The sequence below is a fragment of the Orussus abietinus genome, unplaced genomic scaffold (assembly GCF_000612105.2).
Source record: "Orussus abietinus isolate OABI.00-Male unplaced genomic scaffold, Oabi_2.0 scaffold4, whole genome shotgun sequence".
Classification (NCBI taxonomy): Eukaryota; Metazoa; Arthropoda; class Insecta; order Hymenoptera; family Orussidae; genus Orussus; species Orussus abietinus.
The window spans coordinates 3,007,300-3,029,596 of record NW_019396014.1 but is presented as its reverse complement, the minus strand read 5'-3'; the positions used below and the strand labels follow the sequence as shown (position 1 = coordinate 3,029,596).

General features: G+C 44.7%; 1 protein-coding gene across 1 annotated transcript; it reads left to right on the top strand.

Moving 5' to 3' along the window:
• The first annotated feature begins 1,496 nt into the window (after nucleotides 1–1,496).
• On the top strand, nucleotides 1,497–22,208 carry LOC105695827 (ras-related protein Rab-44). The gene is made up of 8 exons (XM_012417790.2): nucleotides 1,497–2,214; nucleotides 3,452–3,661; nucleotides 5,700–5,928; nucleotides 12,743–12,957; nucleotides 13,906–14,069; nucleotides 18,572–18,663; nucleotides 19,197–19,389; nucleotides 19,945–22,208. Exons 1-8 carry the CDS (start codon nucleotides 2,027–2,029, stop codon nucleotides 20,178–20,180), a joined length of 1,527 nt encoding a protein of 508 aa, XP_012273213.1. The 5' UTR covers nucleotides 1,497–2,026; the 3' UTR covers nucleotides 20,181–22,208.
• Nucleotides 22,209–22,297: the final 89 nt, after the last annotated feature.

The window sequence follows — 22,297 nt, the reverse complement described above, 5'->3', positions numbered from 1 at the left end:
GGCACCACAATGATAACGTAATTTCTAATTCTGCTCGCAGAAATTGTGCTCTTAATAAATACGGACGAAGACATTGTGACGTTAACCCTAATAGCCGTGAAAAACATACTTAATCCTGAATTTCTCTACGTAGGTAGTTCTTCTTAAAATATACCCGCGTCTTTTTGACAGTGACCTCCAAATGTGCGACACTTTATTTATTCCATCTGCAGACGATATTCTTGTATTTGGCCGGCTACTTGACGTTTGAGAAATTCGTGTAAGTGAGAATCCATGTTCGCATGGATAATTCTGAATAAATTACTAACGCTCCACATAAGTGCCCGAAAATGGTATCAAGGTCTGACTATGTGAAACGAGACTTATTGCAAAATAATCGAAAAAAGAATGCCCGCGAAAATGTCAGAATAGTCGAATTTTGAAATTGAGAAATTTTCTGGAAGAAAAGAAAAAACGAATTAAGTCGTTGTTAGTGCACGTATATCGGGGGGTATCGCAATAAAGGAATATCGCCGATAGTCGGAGGAAACTTAGGGAAAAATCAGCGACTTTGAATAATGCCCTATCCGGCACGAAGGGTCTCCCTGAAAAAGTCGATAAAGTACTTTTCCCGCAGGAAGAAGGAGAATGCCTCCGGCTTTCCCCTCAAGCTTCGAAGAAAGCTCGCTCGGCTCGGGGAAGTTCGTTGGAAAATTAGAAGAAGGGAGGTCGCTCGATTTCGGAAAGCTCGACGCGGACATTGCGATGAAGATGAGCTTGATTAACGAACGCACGTATATGTATATACATTTTTTTTTTTACATATATATACACATCCATTTAGGTACCTCCTCGAAAAAATCCTTCCTCTATCACGACCCAGGACATTTATCGTCATTTCTCTGTCGTAAACCGTAGCATTATACCTAAGCACATACATGTGCCATTGATTTCCCGGCGTGGCAGTCCGATTCGACAGCGCGGTAATGACGCGTCACGAAACAGGTGTTTCCGCGAGATGCAGCTCAGAGGACGGCGCGATAATTCGGGAGGGAATCCGGGAAATGCATCGATCGTCGGTTCACCATGGGTTCGGCATGGGTTCGGCATGGGTTCACCGCCGAAAATAATCACCCCTAACGAAGACGGCTCGCGCAGCCCGGGAAAAGCTCATTTCCCTGGAGGGCCCGGGCCGCCACGCTCGATCGTCCTTAACCCGCAAGCTCCGGTCAGCGTGTCGTTACAGGAAGTGGTAATTTCGAGGTAAAGCTCGTGTAACAAGCCCCCTCTACCCCGTGGCGGGGTTCTGCCGATACGCGAGGTATTACGAAGTTATCGCCCATCCGCTCATTCAGCGAGCTTTTAGGGTGAGTCACGCGTGCGCAAGCCTCCCGACGCCGCTACTACGAGAGCCACCCGGCTCGTATCACCATGCGAGGCTCAGTTTTCGCCTGGGTCTCAGCAAAAACCCATCGCCTCTCGGCCGGGGTTTCCCGGCCACGACGCCGAACTTCACGCACCCCCCGCGACGCGAAAAATCAAAAGCTCCGCCGAGACGTCCAGTCGCGCCCGGACGGCTGACGAGTCGAGTCGGCTCGCCACGTCGGACGTCTTGCAGACACGTCGGAAATCTCGCGGCCACGTCGGAAACCTTGGAAATACGTTGGAAACCTCGGAGATACGTCAGGAACCTCGGAGATACGTCGGAAATCTCTGGGACGCGTCGGAAACCTCGGAACGCCGGGACGCCGAGCTTTCGCGCGCTTTCTGGCCTCGTGGGCAAATTCGGAGGACATTTTGGAGGCCCATTGACGGCAAGGAGAAATTTCTCAAAATTTACGTCCGTTAAGCTTGACTGTGCCGAGAGCTTGTGCGCGAGTTTCGGGATGGGGAATTTTTGAGGGGGCTTTTTAAAGGCAGGTGGCTTAGAGGTTGAAGGGAGTTGTTTTGGGTGAATGTTCGCCGAGTATCGACGGGGTAGTTGTACGTTGGCCGCACTCTTGATTCATGAGAAGCTCGATCGTGGCCCGGGCCGAAAGCTGGACTTATGGCAACCTCAACAGTTCCGAGGTTCGGTCAGAATTGTTCCGAGACGAGAAGTTCGCCCGAGATTTCGACCTCTTCCGGGACCTATCCACCTAGTAGCTTCCCGGACAAGTTCCAGGACTTTTTCTCTGCCCTCACCGAAGATGCCGACGACCAGCCGAGCATGCTCGAAGACAAGCTCATCCCCAGGTCCGTGAGTGTAAAATGTCTATACTCCATCGTGATATTCGAAATATAAATCAGCCGTCTGTCCCGGGTCTCGTAATTTTTATTAAAGAACGGAAGAATTCTCGGTGGCCGTTTAAAAATACTCGGGGGAGAATAAAATTAGGTGGACTACATCGGTTTGAAAAAAAATATGTCTAGACTTGATTTTATTTTCGATCCGTCGAAAATGTTGGGAAGAATCGGTTTACGGGAATTATTTGTGGCGATAATTTGTAATTCGGAGCAGGGAATTGTAATTTAATAATTTCTTGGGTTCGTATCACTGCAGCCTGTTTTACGGACTGTTGAAATGCAGTTTACTAAATCGGGATGCAATTGTTCGGTGAGCCCTTTTTTTCTCTTTTTGTTTTCACGTATTACCGAGGTCTCTCTTCTACAAAGGCCTCGCTAGGAAAGATTCCTGGAAAGATTAGAGCCAACGAGGGAAGTTTTTAATAAGGTTCGAGGAACCGTCAGCATCGTACCCTAGGGCCCTTACTCAGTTTCGGAGGAGTTTCGTGATTAGGTTATTTCTTCCAAGAGTTCCTCCATCCCGGGGGAGTCATGAGCACTCGCGACGTTAAGCTACTGTTAAGCTCGTCGGGGAAATATTGCAAACGAGAGCGCGATGAATTTCCACCTAAACAAGGAGCTTACTCGAAATTGAATAATTTCCGAGCTTTCGGGGTAATTTCGGCCTAGTCGGCCGTAGGGGTTTGCGGATCACGGATCAGAATAAACTTAATGTCCAATCACGCAGGCATTTGGGATTGATTTGGATCTTAAATAGAGCCGAGGAAATCATCCCTAGATGCCAGTTGGACTACATCCAGACAAATTTTGGGCCGGGTTGGGGACCCGACAAATTGCGGACACTGCATGGACTTTGAATCGCCTGAATTGATATTTTATTTGGATAGCTGTTGAATTACGCCGGCACTTTAAGCCGCCGACGTGGACGCAGCTGCGAGTCATTTCTTAAATCGAGTCTTACATAAATAAAAAAAACCCTAGATCGACTCTCATCTAGCCGAGAAGGATAACGTAAATTTCCCGCCAGGCTTTAAGGACATTAATCACCTGCCTCCCGTTAATCTGGATGGAAAAGTAGAACCCACCGTTCCGAATTTCCCGTCTTCGCGTCAGGGAGGACAAATCTTCGGATTTGTCGAGAATTAATTGGATCGTTCCTGAAAAACCGTGAAATTTCTATTTTCAGGAAGCAGGAATCCTCCAGCACCGACGCCAGGAACAAAAGATGGAGCAAGAGAGCCTTCCACAGGCGCAGCAGCGAAGTCGAGGTGCGACTTCAGCAGACCTCTTTCTCAGGACCACAGGGACATCCTTCCGAAGGACCAAAGTCTCCAACGCCTTCTAGACGTCGCAGCTCCAGCATAGCCGTGGCCAGGCCGACTCCGGATTTGCACAGGTCAGGATGGGAACATTTAGCCAAAATGAAATTTTTCCCTTTGACATTTTTCAATCTCCCTAAACATCATTGACATTTTCCAATCTCTCTAAACATCGGCGGAGTCATAAGGAAAATTTCTGAAAGGACCGTCACTCCGCCGCCGCGAGGATAAGGATCCCGGTGTGCTCCTTTCATATCCTGCGTATCGGACAAAGAGATGAGCATTTTCCGAGAAAATGGCGGATGCCTTCTCTCGACCGAAATCCGCGTTTATTGTCGCTTTGAGGAATCCAGGTACTCTGGTTATTGCGAAGTACAGGTAATTTCATCCCACCTCGGCAAATGAAATTGCAACGGGTACGGTAGGAAGCGCGCTACGAAGTCCCGCTAATTTTCTGATTTTATTCGATTTTCTTGGATTCTTGGGTAATCGGTGATAATTAGGTTTTAATGCTTATCAATCGCTTCGGATTGATCGCCTAACTGGGACGCAAGCGTTGCGTTAGTTTGGAATTTCTGGAATTTGCTCGCGCATTAATGTCACGTCGACGAAACGCGGGTTAAGGTGTGTGGATTTGAATTTTCGCGAATTTCCCAGACAGGATTAAATTAGAAATCGATCCTGCGCGGATAGAAACGCTGCAGACCTGCGTTGGATGCGCTTAAAATGCATCTCACGTCGATTTCCCCCCCGGCAGACTAACCTTTTGCATTAACGGAATAAACGATTCCGTGCGTTCATGTCGATTCCAAACCAGGTGGTATAACATTTCTGGGATGAATTAGCGTTTCTTGCAATTATCTCGCCATTGTGCAAACGCCGAGTCCTTTGAAGCCGGAATTGCTCTTTGAAATCGGAAACGCTGGCGATTTTCGCCCACGCATGTGGAGCATCCTTACGAGTCCATTTTCGAGATGCAAAAGGGCACGGAGCGTTCCTACTTTATCGGAATTTTTTTCAGTCGGAATTTCAGAGGAATGTCACGTAACTGAATAATATTTCCAACGTATTGCACGTAAAACATTTAATAAAATTCTATCGGTTGACGTTTTAAAATTCCGCAATTTCGTGATTGCATGAAGCGGAAGCATATTTTTATTAACAATGAAATTCCCAAATCGGGGGGAAAATAATGCATGCCGAGATTAGGGACTGCATCGTATCTGGGAAACCTATTCCAATTTAGTTTTAACTCTGGCAATTTTCCCCGGGTGCAATCTGTATCACTCAACTCGACTTGGTCGAAATAATTAGTAAAGTCCTGCTCGCAATACGAACTTGATTCAATTTCCCCCGAACGAGGGGAGACATTTAGACAAGTTGAAACTATGTGGGTTCATTCTGAGAGCATCATCCGACGACCCAGTTGGGAATTGTCGGCTCTCGAAGTTTTGCCGAATGACGTCCGATATACCTAAGGTTACCTGATGATCAAGAGGTGATAGCCCGAATCGGGTCGTCGCAATATATTGTCATTTTGGTATCTCCGTCCCCGATCTTCCCTACGGACTTTTGGAGAGCACCCACGGATTACAAAAGATGGCCGCGAGAAGCTGACGATATACCGAAGAAATCGATTCTCATACCTCGTTATCATTTTACAAACCTTCCCTGCAGTCTTGCAGGTCGCGTTACCCAAAGCAGACGTCTCAGTGACATTCCGGGAATTTCGAGAAAATCGGGATAAAAAACGTTGAAACGTCCGTGAGCAATTTTACTTCGACTTCCTCGTCGCTTCCAATTGTCACGACTAAATGCTCGATAACGAAAAGGCGTTCGCTTTTCCGTTCTAAAAATGGAATTTGCAAACCGCCTCGAAGCCACACTTTAAATCCAGTCGGATTTTTTTTCGCGAGGAAACCCTTTGTTAAAAATACATTAACATGATTGCGGAGTAAGCACGGGAGCCTTGAAAGTTTGCTCACGTTTTTATCCACATATCTTTCCCTTAACCGCGTATTAAAGTACGCATCGACGAAGACACAACGAGGGAATGAAATTTGCCGCAATTTTGCAGAGTGCTCTCCGGAATACACGTGTTTTGTTTGCGATCAGATTTCTGCAAGCCGAGACCGGCCCTTGGGGGCATTTGTCGCCATCCCCGAGAAGTCCGACCAGGAGTTCGGCCATAAGTCCTGGAGGAGTCTCCTCGACGTCCCATCTGAGTCCTGGAACGAGTCCTGGAGGACCCAGTCCTACGAGTCCTGCTGGACCAGCTTCCCGAAATTCTGCGAGACAATATCGCAATCGGACGAGCAGCATGCCGGCAGTTCCGAGACATAAGGTCAGTAAATTCGACTTTTCGTGTTCATTTCTTTACCCCTGGATGGCTACAGTAAAGAAATTAACTCTAAATGATAATATTAATTGAGCTCCCATAAATAAATCTCTGCTTCATCGCGAGACGTAAGAAATGCGATTTTGGGTTGAAGCCATCAAATTGTCGGCAAACGGTGGGAAATGAATTATTCTTAGAAATTTTATGTACGACACTACGGGTAATTCGAAGAACCATGGTGCGCGAAAGACGAAGGAGACGTTTGTGAGTCAACTTCGCATAATAGAATGTATATTTAGGATGGATTACACATGCAAAACGCAGAAGTACAAACTGAGACGGGCCATCGGGGTGACAAGAAATATGGACTCTTCACTGGCATAAAACATCGCGGAAAGTTGCTACGGGAAATTAATTTCATTGTCAGAGAGGCAATTAATTACCGGCACCGGTCCATATTAACTGTGGGTGCAACATTTTATACATGATCAACTTGCAACCGGGACGTGCGTACATTTTTATTGTCCCTTTTGCCTGCGAAATTTCGACGCCACCGAATTGCAATTTTCAAACAATTTGGTATATATTAAAGGAGACTTAAATTGCATAACAATTGGAGTATGAATATATAATTTATAAATTTTGCATCTCGCGTTTCAATTGAATCCCATGTTGGACGGTGATTGAAAATGATGTGTATAAATACGCGAGGAGAAATGGAATATTGATGTAAAATCAAGAGAGGAAAACCATCGCTCATATAAATTAATTTTAACGAGAGTAATAATATTCCATTACGAAGGTAAATAATAACTTCATCAATTTAAACGTGCTACAAGGTGCGCTCATTTTCTCTAAGAATACCCACAACGTTATTACGTCTAGATAGTTACGTTCAATTGGAGGTATGGTAATAGGTAATCAAAATGCAGATGAATAGTTACGTCTTAAGGTACCACGTATATTTTGCATAAATGCATAGGAAAATGGGCCACGAGCCGCTCGTAGGGAAGATAATTTATTACACATCAACTTCCAAACTTACACTCGACTTTACCTATGAGCTACCTATCCGTAATGCCTTTGAATATTTATACAAAGCTAATTACCATTTGAACTAATTACCGAACCTCGGCCTTTGAGAATGACTTCCTTCCTCGCTCGGAAAATAATTTCACTATTGGAAAGCAAAATATTAGAAATTGTTAAACTTATACGCCTAGTGAGCCTGGAAGAAGTCTTTGAAGGTGGCGGACTCGGGATTTGGCAAAAGGACCTCCCGAGATTCGTTGTCCTTAAATCATGCACTTAAACGGGCCTTTTAGCTTTGAACTGATAAATTCACGCGTGTAACTCTCAGCTAAATCTCAGGGCACATTAATCTCTGCAAAGAGCCGTTTAATCTGGTTCATTCGCCCATAATTCCACTGACGGCATGTTGGACGATGCGACCGGCAATCAAAGCTCCGGTGTTGGTTACAGCGTCGCTTCATTAATTTCAATTACATAGCTGACGCTCATTAGACCGAATAACAGCGCATTTTACGGTGACTGCTCGTTACGTGTAGCATTTACGTACTCGCGATTAGATATATCCTATTAAAGACACGCATCGCAAATGAGCTCCGTCCATTTTGCTCGTCAACGGCGATGCAAAAGTCGCAACTGCCATGTTCAGGGAATCGTTACACCTGCATAACTCCATAATCTGCATAACCCCAAAAATAATCACATATTTCGGATGTTAAAATTAACTTGGAGCCACAGGTCGAAAAGCGCTTTCCGGAGTCGGACGTGGAAATTTCAGGATCGAAGATCCCATTGCCAGGTGAATATTCATAAGCGAGTCCATGTTCGCGGAAAATCACCGAAACGAATTCCTCGTTCTCTCTCTCTCTGGCCGGATTCGCAAAACAACGGGAATATAACCCGAAGTGTCGGGAGAAATAACTCGTGCCCCGCAACTGCGTAACGTCGGATAAATCCGAAATAACCGTGGCTCTTTCGCTGGGGAAAAAATGAGTTTTACGTAGTATGAAGAACGATGCGTTTCACCGCAGAGGGCGAAACATATTTTTCTTAATTTCGTCTCACGCTATGTCGTTTGTCACCGATGACCTGCGAAAGCTCTCCGAATGATGTGCACCTACAGAGCAAAGTTTAAAAAATTACAAAGCAAGATTTTCCAGTATTTCGGTCATTTCTGGATTAGTCCCGATTACTTATCACCGATGATTTTCAACTTCTGTCTCCATGAATTTGGAAGCTTTTCTTAATTTGACGTAATCGCGACGAAGGCGTCTCGATTCGACATTGTCTCTCGCTGAAAGTCTTGTAACGTCTTCTCACCTTGGGCTTTTCGATTACACGTACAGCTACGGTACGTTGAACGGGATGCGAGTAAACAGTACAGACGTGTGAGAAAAGCAAACGCGAACTTTCCGAGTAGACGGGAGTGAGTAAACCATACCGAGCTGTATCGTCGGGATCGATATTCCACGTGGGCAAAAACATTCGCGCCTGATCGCGTAATCGCGTCCAATGCACCTGCAAATATTTGCGTGCTTTGATGCGGAGCAATTTCGAAAACGCGTCGATCACTTGCGGGCTTTTGAAGCGTCGAAAAGCCAAAACGACACCTGCCGGTTTTCCTGCCATGCTGTACTTAAAACGCGTTTACGAGGCTGTAACTGTCGGAATTTAATTTAGGGACTTTAAGGTAAACTCGGCGTGCACAGCACGAAATGACTAAATTACTACCTGTATTTGAGCAGCATCTCCACTGGTACTTAAAAATATTTTAAAGAATATGTTCCCATAATATTACGAATTTCTTTATATTCTCCGCTTATGGTACTTTAATGTCTTAACTTGAAACTCGTTAAAAGAGTCCGCTTCCAAAGTAGATCAGGTTCTAAAGAACCGTAGTTCTCGATTGATTGATCGGAATTGCTCGATTGAAAGGCCGTCTTCGGGGGACGAGGAGACCATGTATTTACATAGCTGAGGACGTTATAAAAAGAAACGAGTAATCCTCGGCTCTCGGGTTTATTTTCTGAACATAGAGCCGGTGATTCGATCGATAAGGGTTTCGGAAGGTGTCCGCGGGATTTTTCTCAACCTTCGATGTCCAGAGCTAAGCCGACCTTATGTCCACCTCGTGGTATATTCGCGCAGTCGATGTTGAAAGAAAGCGTCAAGTTCACGTTATCGACGAGCTTTTGCTGCAAGCCGGTGCCAAGTTGCAAGTCCTTATTAAATTTCACCCGAAACGTGGAATCCTCGTCGAGCTTGTAACGCAAGCCCATTCCAGCAGTCCATTCTTCCGTGTCGCCATTCCTTGCCAGGATTCCGTCCATCGCGACGTCCAGATTATCGTTGACTTTGTAGATAGCCAAAAACAAATTATTTTGATAACGAATGCAATTACTTTTCCCGATATCGCTACGATCAGCAAACGTAGTAGCGTTTACTCTGTCAGGTTTTGGTAGGATATAGTGAAGTTGGAGATTTTTTCTGTGAAGAAAATGACGATTAGGAAAGGCGACCAACCTTTGTAATATAGAGATAATCCGCACTCGTGTGGTACCGAGTTGCATCTCAGGTGCAACCCGCCTTCCTCGACGTTGTAGGCGACAGCAAAGTTGTTTTTTGTGACTTTGTTGTCATTTATGTCATAACCCACCTGATAGCCGACGAGGAACTCCTTGAAAGCCGTCACCAGCGCTCCTGTCATGCTGACACTCGCCTCCGAGGGCTTGTCTAAATGGAATTAGATTTTTACCGTCATCATACGCGTTGGAATAGCATCGATACTTTCTTCCTACAATTGATAAGCGATTACTGGAGGAGAGAGAAATATTTCATAACAAATCTTGGCGGGTTTTGTCGTCATTTTCTATACCCTTCGTCCTAAGTACGATGTATCTCTAGAAATAACCACGTGAGATTAGGGCAGTTAAAAGGAACGCGTTTATACCAGATGTAAATAACGGAGAAGCGGAGTGAGCTTCGCCTTTAATTCACCGGCCATTATTTATGCCGTTATGTTTCACCCTGCTACCACCGTTCCATAATTTCACCCCTTGTCGCCTCCGGTGCGAATCTGCTCATTAAAACTCGAGGCGGGCACGAAAATATCCGACAGGTGCTTCGCATCGTCCATGAACCGAACGAGAATGATCTTTTATTTCATCCGTATTTCTCGGGAACCCTTACAAAAAAAAAATATCCATTAACCAATAAGAACGTTTCATTAAAAACAAGAAAGATATTCCCTTGAAATATTTTTTTGATTTCTTCCACTAATTATTTCTCGCTCGGAATGGGAGTTTCAGGAGATGGAAAATTTTGAAACGAGTATCTATTTCGTGTGCATGGACGAACCCAAGTTGCAGGAGAGATTGACTTGCTCGTCCTTGAATTTCCCTCCTACTCGAAGTGATACGGCCGATGTGTCCGGGGTGTAGGATGCACCTCCACCGAAATTGGTACCCTCTCGGAGTTGATCGTCTATGCTATAATCCAAGGACACCGTGCCCCCGGTGTTCCACTTCTCCGTGAAGGATCCATAGTTTGGTACCGTGTATTTGGATTCCACGGAGCCGAAGGACTGCACGAAACCGCGGATTCCCTCTTAGGTGACCGAGCACTGCGTTGTTCGTTATTAAAGATACAAGGAAAGGGCTCGACTGCGCTTGGGCTTTTCAATTTACAAAAATTCCCCGTTCACCTCCCCCTTCGCTATTTTTCTCAAATTTCACTGCATATACATAGGCAAATATAAAAGTAGAGAATAAAATATAAGGCATGAGATATGATTAAATATCCACGCAAGAAAAATGATGACCATGTGTGAAAAATCGAGAAAGAGAAGTCTAAGTCGCACCTGGGGGTTTTATCGAACTTTTTCACCTGAGGATGAATCATCGTTTACCTGCGAGTCATCGAAGTTCATGACAAAGTTACTGCCGAGCTCGAGGTTCTTCTCGGTCTTGGTCTTCACCCCTAATGAGATAAGGCCTTTCCCGTAATTATAGCCGGATCTCAGGACATCTTTGGCACTTTTTCCGAGATCTCCAAAGCTCGGGACCGCCTACATGGCGAACTTTTTCGCTCAAGGCTGCGCCTTGTCGCGCTTTCTCGGCGCCTCTCGGACTTTCCGGCTGGACCTCGAGTTCCCTCCTCAGGGATGTCAGAAAGTTCAATGAGATGCCCAGAGATCGGATCACTTGACCGGTCCTGGCGGAAACGTCATTTCCTCGTCCTCTGGTTGTAAGTGAGAGGAAGAGTCGCGACCGTCCTTGGTCCAGAGACGAGGATGCCGAAGAATAATCGGCGAGATGTGGGAAAGGTCCGGATTTCCACTTTTCTGAGCTTTTCGATGAATCCTTCCCAGGCGAGCTCCCTGCGGAGAAACGTGTCCCGCTCCTGTCTGCTGGTTTGACAGCCTTTGACAGGTGTGAATTTGTGCTAGAAACAAAACCAGCCTCGAAGTTCGCTAGTCGAGTTGAGCAAGGTTCTTAAAGAAAAAATGTAAAAGTTAAAGAAAAATGTTGTAGCATGACACGAATTAGGGTTAATATTATCCAACGTATTTACTGGACTCCTAAGAAATCCAAATTAAGAAAAAAAGAGTTTTATATGACAAGTAAAATATTGCAGAAGTGGACGGAGCAATTTATAGCCAGACGTGTCACAGTTTCTTACGCTCGTAAAAATGTCAATATCGAAGTGGCACGTTTCCGAGTTTCTACTTGCGAGGCAACACAAAAATAGAAAACAGTGTTTTGCACCGTGGTTTTCGCCGAGAGGATTTTAATGTAAGCTCGAAGATCGATTTTACTTGACCCGATTAGAGAGTAACGACAGTTCGTATCGGGATTCTCTGTGACCCTGATCTGCACTCGTAGGTTTGCCTGGCAGAAGTAGAATCTTCGATTTGGCAAACAGTATACGTTGTAACTCTAAAATCCTCGGAATACGATTACTCCTCCGTTCTCGTAAAACATGCTCAGCAAAATATCCAAGCCCCAGGAAAATCGAGGTGCATTATTTTTACCAGCGATAAAAAATGAAATTTATTACCGCTCGATGATTTTAAAATTAGTGCCAGGTAGGCTAAGCCTTTTTGCGAAGTGAAAAGTGGGTGAAATAAATCTTCGAAGAAGGCAAGGATCGATGGAGTGATCACACCTACGCAATTTGCATCCGCTTACCGAGGCCATGCGTGCCGGAAGTTATGTTAATCGAACCCAAGGGAATTTCAATGTCGGCACAAGAAAACCCGGCGCGATGTCGACGTGTAAGCTCTAAAGGAGTCGTCGAGAAAAAACCTCGAAGGTGTGCACCCCCGAGTACTTACTTTGCATAAATGCACGTTTTCTCCACTTTATAAGATATAAATAATTAACAAGATGAAGTATTTCCAATTACTATACGTAATAGAGAACCAAATACAATTTAAAAATCCTCCACTCATCGAATTACCTCAACGCCTCGATTATTTTCACCCCGAACGATTCTTTTCAGCAGCCGAACCGTGCAATTCGATATTCCGAGCTGGGTCGAATAACTTGGTTATTTCTCTAAGCTCATATCGAATGGAAAAGTCTTCGTTTATTACGCCGCTGCTGAAGCTCGCTGATATCGAGTAACATGAAAACCACCGTGGGCGACTCGGGCGCCAAAAAGAAAATTTTATCCCGGATCCCTTGCATTTTGAATTCTATCTGAAATGCGAGGAGTCGAGGATAATGCTTCCAAGATGAGAAAACAAAAAATGAGATTATTAATAATGTTGGAAATTTTCTCATTTCAGCCGATGCTGGCGGAAACGAAACGCGGCAGCGGTTCCGGCAATGAAGCTGGAGGAGAAGATGGCGTCGAATATTACAGGCTAAGATCCTTTTCGATAACTGCCAACGGGGTGTTCAACCTTGGCGACTTGTTGAAAAGTCGACGAAGCAGGAGTATCAACAGCGTCACTTCTTCTGGCACCAGTTGCAGCAGCACCAGAGATGCCAGGCTTTTGAGGTAACTTTCAAACCCCTGATCCAATAAAAGTTCAGCTTGATTTGGAAAATTTGGGAGTAGCGAAACGTAGAATCGGTCAGTGAATAAACGAGGGAATGAAATTCCACCTCCAGGAAATTAAGGAGACCAGTGGAGCTCGCAGCTTTGCGGCGATAATTACGAACTGGGCTCGGGAAGCTTAAAGCACAACTCTCCGCGCTCTAAAACAGTTAAGCAAATGTTGTAACGAAAGCGGGTTAAAGCAATTCCCGACAATAGGTTAAACGAGTAGTTGCAAACGCCGGGAATGTTGTTTCGAGTGGTGTTCTCTGAAGAGAAGAGAATCGTTTTTGCACCGAATTACAGCCCTGCGGAACAATGAAAATCCTCGACAATGCAAATCTCGATTCCCGATGCCGTGAATGTAATTTTTGGTTTCCGAGCCATCGGTTGTACAAAAATGCCCGAATTATGAATGAACGATCCAACTGCATTTCTGCTGATTGCTTGGAATTTTTCTTTCATAATTCCAGGGATAATTTTCCGAAATAATTCCCGGCGTTTCTCCAGCTCAGCTCGGGGTAAGCAAATATGGAAAGTAATGAATCTTCGCAGCCAGAGAGATCTCCGGTTACTTTCGCGATTAAAAGGCCCTCTGCACCGCAGATTCCAAGGGACGAAAGACACTCGCGATTTCGTGCACGCGCTTCATTAATCCCGTGCCAGTTTACGACAGGCGTCGGAGAGCATTTCCCAGGTTCTCCGGTCGATTCATTCCCGGGAACCAGGCAGAGCTGGGCGTCGAGGACGCAGGGCTGGAAAATGAGGGAATCCGTTTAATTTTACGCACGGGTACGCACCGCTCGACGCGCATCTTTATTTCCATCCGAGTCTGGGCGAGTCGTGGGGGGTCTTGGATTTTTTTTCTCTTACTTCTAACGTCTCAAAACTCCTCTATCTCTCTTCCAGCCTGGCGTTGCAGCTCTCGGGGACGGAAGGCGAAGAGGAGGCCAGCACCGGCCAAGTGGCCACTTACAAGGTGGGCATGCTCGGTGCATCGGGGGTCGGCAAAACCGCCCTCACCGCGCAATTCACCACCAGCGAGTACATTTGCGCCTACGACGCCTCCCTCGGTAAGTTTAAGTACGCTCCTGAACTACTTTCCCCTGGAGCCGAAGCTTTAACCCCGCCGTCCAATGGGGCGCTTCTACCCCTTTCCCTCGCGGCCTTCTCTTCCTCCCCAAATTGGGGCACGGCAACTACGGATACATATTTATATTTACCGGAATTATTACTTATCCTCGTGTTCGCGTTTGTACCATCTTTTATTACGAGCCTTGCTCAGGCTTCGGTGCCCTCCGTAAATTTCATTAGTGCACCGCGGAGTTTCGTGCGGCTGTACCTTCCTATGGGCGCATCACCTCTCTCGTAAAACCCGGCATATGAAACTTTTGCCGGATGATCGGCTCCCAAAACGACTCTCTTTGCTATCCGAAATGATAGTTAAAGCCTTTTTCAGAGTTCGGGGTAATTGGTTTTCGTTGGAATCGACAGAATTGACAGGAAACTGATAGCGGTGTTTTCCTGGATATAAACACGAGGGCGATTTCGATCTGAATTTGTTGGTAATACGGAGAGCATCTTTTTGGTAAATATTCTACTACGAAGCGTATTAAAATATGGGTTTTCTGCAAATCGTGGGTTTGCTCCAAATCCACTGATTCAATGTTAGACGCTGGAAGTTGGACTTTCCTGGTTTTCTCTAAATTTAACAGCGTCCAGGTAGCTTTAAATGGGCGTCACGATGCTCGGAAAATTTTTCGGGAAACTCCGGGAAACCTGCAAGACAAAGGGGAAGGGGCTTGACAAAGGTAAACGGAAAGAAAAAGTCGGGGGCACATCTGTTCTATTTCGTGGAGTCCTTAACTTCCAAGTTCCATATTTCCATTACAGGTGCGCCCGGCGTCGTGACGCTCTTATTTCATCGCGACAATGCCTTTGCATCAAAGTGTTAAGCCCCCTTTCACAGGTGCGAGTTGCGCCACGCCGTTAGGAAATCGTTTCCAAGCAACGATTTCGCCTTTCTTCATTTACTCCATTCTTCACGGCCGAGAGAAGCGATTTCCACGGCAAACCGCAAGAAACTTCCTATAAATCGATATCGCTTACATTAACACTTTCCCGGGATATCGGATCACTCGGCGCGACGCTTCCCGCGAGTTATAATCCGTCGTTTAATTAAACAAATTTCCTGGCGGATAAAAATGGCCAGACATTTTAATATCCACGGTGATTGCATAATTCTTGGAGGATTTGAAAACTATTCTTTCGTACTTTCCTGCTTGTATTCGATTTTCTTTCGAGAAGTTCGCATAATAAGGAAGAACATTTGTTGGGAGGCGAATCGCGAAATGTCGGATACGAAATTAACCTCATCGCGAAGATGTAGTTAAGGGGAGATATATCACACCCCGTGTGCTGGAGGTAAAGTTAAGATTAACCTGGAGATAACACCCGGGGAAGTAAGTTAAAAGGGCATAAGTCAAAGTAAACTTTCCCCGGGCAAGAGCGGAGTTTTTTTTACCAGGAATGCCGACGATAAGTTCCTTATTCTTCCAGACGTGGATTTCATTTTCGCCCTAACTCGCTCGTTTAAACGCTCGAACAACGGGACGAATCTCATTGTGCATCGTGACGATAAGTAAATCGTAAAAGCGAGGTGGATAATTGCCCAAGATGTCTGATAAGCGGCGCGAGGAGTCACGAACGCTTTTACGTTAGACATCCCGCGGAAGTAGTAAGTTCGCTGTTACGGTCAGACGAGGTAGCGGGCACTTTGTAGAGTTGCTCTTTTTTTTCCTTTAACACCAACTCCTCCTTATAAAATAGACATCGTAATTTTTTTTTGCCAGTTTGATTAATTCCACGACGTGAAAAAAAAAATTTGTATCAAACAATTACCACGTAAAAATGTCTCAAAAGTGGTTCATGAAGGAAATGTAGTCCTTACTGTAGAAATCGTAATTAATTCGTTGTTCAATGGTAACGATGTATTAAATATTTCTCGTCGTCGTTTGAAACCGTCGTTGTTCCCTTTGATTACGTCAGGTGTTCTGGGATTGTGTGGAGAGTACAAATAATAAAAATGATAGTCTTGGTTCGCAGATGCGACTGGGAAGTAGTAAGAGCGTAGGCGGGTCGGACGTTAACGACGAGCATTCCTTAGGGCCGTATTCAATGCCGTTACCGAGGACCACTCGAGCCTGAGTATCACCCAGGGGAACTTTTAGCATTTCATAAATAATTCCTAAGACTCGACCAATTAAACGAGAGGAGCACTCGTCGGCCGAGAGGCGTACAGCGGAGCGTCAGCAAGCGGAGTCGCCATTTCCCGTCGCACTTCCATCTGCACTAACGACTGTTAACGGATGCACCGATGCCCTTGGCGACCCCATAATTATTACTTATTTCTGCGACCAGCTTGGGTGCACCGATAACGCCCCTGGAGCTCGTTAACTGCCTGCAATCACCGGAACTGCAGCAGCGAAAGGTCCTGCTAGCATCAAAGGACCTTCGCCATTTCTGCAATTTAATTGCTGCTATAAAGACAATCAGAATTCTCAGAAACCTGGAGATTGAGACCTGCTCGAAACACTCGATACCGGTAAATGCATTTTTCGTATACCCTCTGCCGGGAGTAAAAAATCGTTCTCTAAATCTTCACGCGTGTTTCCCATTCTTTGACGCAATTCGGATGTAAATTGCGCCGGTATAAAGCTAGTCACCCGAATGGAGTCGAACTGCGGCATTTAGGTTGCAGTCAATTGCATTGCAGTGCAATAGCGACCTTATCCGGGGGCTGTAAAAAGCATTGGCTTTTTTCCAGGCGAACGGAAACGCGGACCGTCGACGGAGTCGTCGACCGAGAACTCGATAACCGCCGCCATTATCCGTCGCGATGTTCAGAACGCGATATGAGAGTCTTTCGGTGCATGCGTGACTGCACCGCACGTGGAAAATTGCAGCTTTCCCGTAATCGACGCGCGTGTAACGCGTACACGAATCCGCACCCTGCTTTCGCCTCCCCCCCGAGTAATTCGCACGTGGCAATAAACAGGGCTGCAAAGTAACGAGGCGCGACTGCACCTTTTTACACCCTCGTGTAAAAATAATGGAAAAGCTGGAATATACCCCCATTCTGACGCGAGTTTAATAACTGACTTGCGCGAGTCGCAAACGCACCCATAGATTGTACTCGGGGTAATTATTTAAAATGGAGGTAATTCCGAAAAAGGATGACTCGCAAAACTCCTACGCTTGTTTCGTGGGATCAACGATTTAATTAAATTTCGCGTTTTTTTTTCCTTTTTTCTTTTATACCTCTTCTGTAGTTATTCAACCGCGGGCTGGAGAATATGTCCGCGGTTTAGGATTTGCCGGATGCAAAATATTTTACGGGGCTTCGTAAAAACCGGAAACTGGGGCCAACCATTTTCTGCGACTTTTATCTACTCGCGCCTTGTTCACGGTCGCGGTACCTTTTACGACCCAGATGCGGAAGTGTTGGTACGAACACTCTTTTCGTACACCGAGCCGCCGGGAATGTTCCGCTTTATGGCTAAATACGTTTAAAACGAACCTTTGTTACTCGCCGCAGGATATACTCGCGAATCGGCACCCCATTTTCCACAACTCGCATTGTCACAAGAAACACCTTTGCACCCAACGCATATATTGTATAGGATTTAAAATAATGTACTCATAATTCCGACTTTAAGCCCTACATTTCCCTAAGTTTGACGATGATTCATGCCCGGTCGTAACGTATATTCGTCGATTACTCCACTGGAAGATAACTGTTATCACCAACCATATGCTTCCTTCAATGGCGAGCATTGTAACAAGCTTTTTGCAGTTAATACCAAACGCTGATATCGGTTCAAGGAAGTATTACGCATTACTTTTTAGCGAACCACTCGAGCCAGCGATCATTGTTGAATATCTGGATGACGTATTTTATCAATCGCCCATATGTTACGTGACAAATTTTGGCAGCTGATTTCCCTGCTTCAGATATGAAATACCAGCGATAGCGATATTTTCTATTAATCTAAGGAGAGCAAATTTCAAACCCGAACATTTAATGGCAATTAAGGTGATGAGAACAATGAAGTCGGACTATCCGACCACTCTTGCGGGTTATCCGAAGTGTCACTTGGTATTATCACTGATCGTTTGTCGACATTAGATCTATTAAGAACTAATCGTCATCGGGGGTGAGCCAAGTGATGGCAATGATTAACAACAATCAATAATCCTTCCCCTCTATTAATGCTCAGATACGATCTCTTGTCGAGGTAACTCGTCTTTGATGGAATTGAGGAAATTCCAGAATGTCTGGGAATGTTCACACCTTACCCTCTACTCGATAATTCACCCTATGTATTTACTTGATGCCACTTAACAATGTATAGACCTTCGCCCTGAAGAGGCGTCATCCATCACTGTCTTCCACTTACTCGAATAAACGCACATATGCGTGAATAAATAAATAAATATAAATCACAAGAAATAATAATATTGGTACCTTTTATTAGATATAATTTACAATACTGAAATGTAATTTTCTTTCCAGATGAAGAGTACGGCCAGAAGACGGTATCGGTGATGATCGATGGACAAGAAACGGAGTTGGAAATAATTGATCATCCGGCCTCAGAAATGTCTGTAAGTAGACTAATTAAATGATTAGACGACAGGTACATGAAAATTGATGGCCTGGAAGTAGATCATAATATGTGTAAAACAATTCCTACAAATGACGATTTCTTGGGATTCTTCTCCATGGACGTGGGTACTTTCATGGAAGTATTAAAATTACGACAGCATCGCGGAAATTGTTATTAGAAAAGTTCATCAAGGAGTGGAGGAAACTTCGTTTACGTACACAGGAGATTGAAAAAGACGCGCCATCGTTAGCCGCGAGGCAATTGAAAAACACTTCATGCAGCTAAATTGGCCCGAGTTGTCGACAACTTTCGTATCCTCCTTATCAAGTTGGCAACCCTCTATGTGCTCTCGTTAGCCCTCGAGACAAGAACAAGGGATGAAAAGGTTTTCTCCTTCACATTTGAAACGAAGTTCCCTTACCGTAGGCAATGCCATCCCAGGCAATCAACGATCGTGCTTTGGAGATTTTCAATGGGATAATTTTGTATGACGCGTGCCTATATCGACGTCCTTGTTTTCTTTAATTCGAGGTTGAGACTTTCTGTTCTACGTACAACCCGGACGTGTACGTGGTGGTCTACTCCGTGGTGGATCACAGAAGTCTAAAAGTGGCCGAGGAGATCCTTCTCTACCTCTGGAATAGCGACTACATGGCTACCCATGGTGTCATCCTCGTCGGAAATAAAATCGACCTCGAAAGAAAGCGCGAGGTGACGTCTTCGGGTGAGTTTGCACCTTGTATGAAATCCAACGTTCATGTTTACACCGCCACTTTGCAAACGTAATAACCCCTGCATTATTCAGTTACACTCCGACGTGTAAAGCAGGTGGGTGAGAAAAGCGAGATCTGACTTTATTCGTCGTTGAGAAATGGAACTTTTCCCTAGAGGAAGCTCAAACGTGCCATATCGTCGGACTCCGCTAGTCCGTTGCAAGCTTCACATCCATTATTAAATTACATTGTCGCATCTGTTTCGCTCGATCTTGCTAAAAATAACGAATTGATCGTCTAATCGTAAAAAATTAGTTTCCAAATGATCAGTGGTTAATTTTGATTAAGGCAGTCGTATCGTGTTATAGGTCCAAAAAGTTGAAAAATATTTAAATATTTAGTAATATATACATATTGTAAAAATTCCAAGATGGGGTATTTTTATGGTTCGTTAGAAACAATTCACAAAAAAAAGTGAAAAAATACAGCCGTCACCCGGTACGACTGACTTGAATGAAAGAGGTGAAAAATATAAAATATACATTAAAAAACATATGTATCGACAGCGGGTCGGCAAGTGGCGAACAACTGCGGCTGCAAATTCATCGAAACCTCCTCGGGATTGGCTCTTCGCGTTGACGAATTGCTAGTAGGTATATCGACACAAATCAAATTGAACCCTCAGCGTGATCGAGATCAGACGACCAGACGACGACGGAGCAAGCATCACCGGAGGATCCTGAAACATCTTCTGGGGATCAAAAGGAAGACCAAGAGCTGTGAGAATCTCTTCATTTTGTAAGCCCGCGAGCCTAGTGCTTCGCGAGTCGATTATGTCGAGAAATCGCGGATATATAGATCACGTAGAATCGACCTATCGACGAAAGTCGGGATGTGAAGATTCCAGTTCCCTTAACAAGTGGCGATTCGGCAAGAGAAAATGATTAAAAGATATATATAGGAATCAGGGGTAGTATCCGGAATTTCACGTCGCCTTAAAGCTAGATCAGTGTAGCGAAAAAGAGATGCAAAAACGTTATTTCAACAATTAGGACTTCATCTCAAGGAAGACTTTTGTATGATAATAATTTTGCTACTCCTAATAGACGATTGAAGTTGCGCTTGATTTACAGGTTCGTCGATCTGTGCCAATGATAAATTCGGAATTAAGGGTCAATTTTAATTTTAAGTCGAAATCGCGTGACTGGTCGATCGGAGTGGGTGAGTTACTTTTATCCGAGAGCGAAGTTGATGTTCGTAATTCCTAAGCATTTGAAATTTAGATTTAATTTAGCCCCTTCTTGCTTAACGATATACGATCGAGGATACATGCAAGTGACGGACTCGATGAAATTTCCTTGAAATATGATCGAACATTTAAAGCAGTCCTCTGATTCTTCCTCCTTATGTCAAGAGAACATCCCCTTAAGAGGACTTATTTAAAAATGGAAAACAATTCTTTAGCAAAGAGGGGTTGGAATCGAAGCTGCCTTATTCTTATCGACATCGCATGTGGGAGTATTCAGTAAATTATGCACCGATTTATATATATATCCCCTCATTAAAGTTTCTTAGCTCCATGCAATGCTAGGAATTGGTATATTCTCCAATCATTCCGTTAGTCGCATTATAAAAAGTGATGAAACGTATCATGCGGAAGGCTATACTTAACGCGTAAGGTGTAACTTATAGTTATAAAGTTTCCCAGTTGCTTGAGTTCTTTGACATGAATCAAGTATGTAGAAGTCAACGAAAATAGCGCGATGCGCTCGCTTTACCGAATTCCCTCGAGACGTTTAATTTTTCTCTCTAACGAGATGTCCCCTCTTCACGATTTGTCCCTCTGGTGCGCTCGAAGAAACTCGGGGAAATAGTTATAAGTGGTTATCATTAAAACTATACGATAATAACCTTTTTCATCTATAAATAAATCATTTCCGTTGTAACTTATCTGTGCGTATAGGGATATCAAGCGATGTATCGTGTCACGATCTGTCCGAAAACCGTACTTGCCCGATATCAACATATCCGATCTGATAAGAAAGTACAAATTCCGGGGGAAAGGATCCCAATGCATAATTCGACGACTCGAACTTGATTTATTCAGAGCATATTTTTGAAGGAAACCCGCGACATCGCGTCGCACAACACTCGAAGGCTTCTAGTCGGATGGATACGTGCCAGAATACGAAATGGCCGGATAACTTTGATATTCACCTCGGATTACGTCCAGAATTTCGTAAGCGCCCGATACATATCAAACATTTTCAGACTGCTCGAGAACCAGAATCCGGCCGAGCGATTCCAGCATCCAGTTTCCTAAAAGTGCGCGCAAGAGCGCTCTTGCGTTCTCCAAGCGTTCTCGAAATTAACTTTCCGATGCACGGACACTTGCCAAACCCAAATCCGTAACAATAAAAATTTGCGTTAACGACAAATTGTTCAGGTAAACGAAGCGGGCGTTCAATGAGAAATCGATTGTCAATTAAATGACCAATAACGTAAATGGATCGCAAGGGCATGGAGGAGTGAAAGGGCAATTGGCCGGAGAATCCGTCATAAAGGCGGAGGAAAATGCCGCGAGGAAGCTCGCCGGAGGGAAACGGCAAATCGTGCGAGGGCTGTAGTCCTTGAATAATAACGAAAGGGAGAAAACGTCTCGCCGTGAATAAAATTTCAGGAACATATACCCGAGGGACCCAGACGCGAAATAATCGCGGAACGCGAGATGAATCAAATCCGATGTGTATATGTTGCGCAGCGATCTGTCCGCCGATCGTCGTTGTACGTTTTTTATGAAAATACCAAGAATAAAGGAGAAATTACTCGAGCTCCGCTGTCGGCCCGTGGGGCTATTGTTAGTTCATTAACCGACGTCTCGAAACGTGTACTCCGTCCGTCGTCATCGTTTTTGGAGGA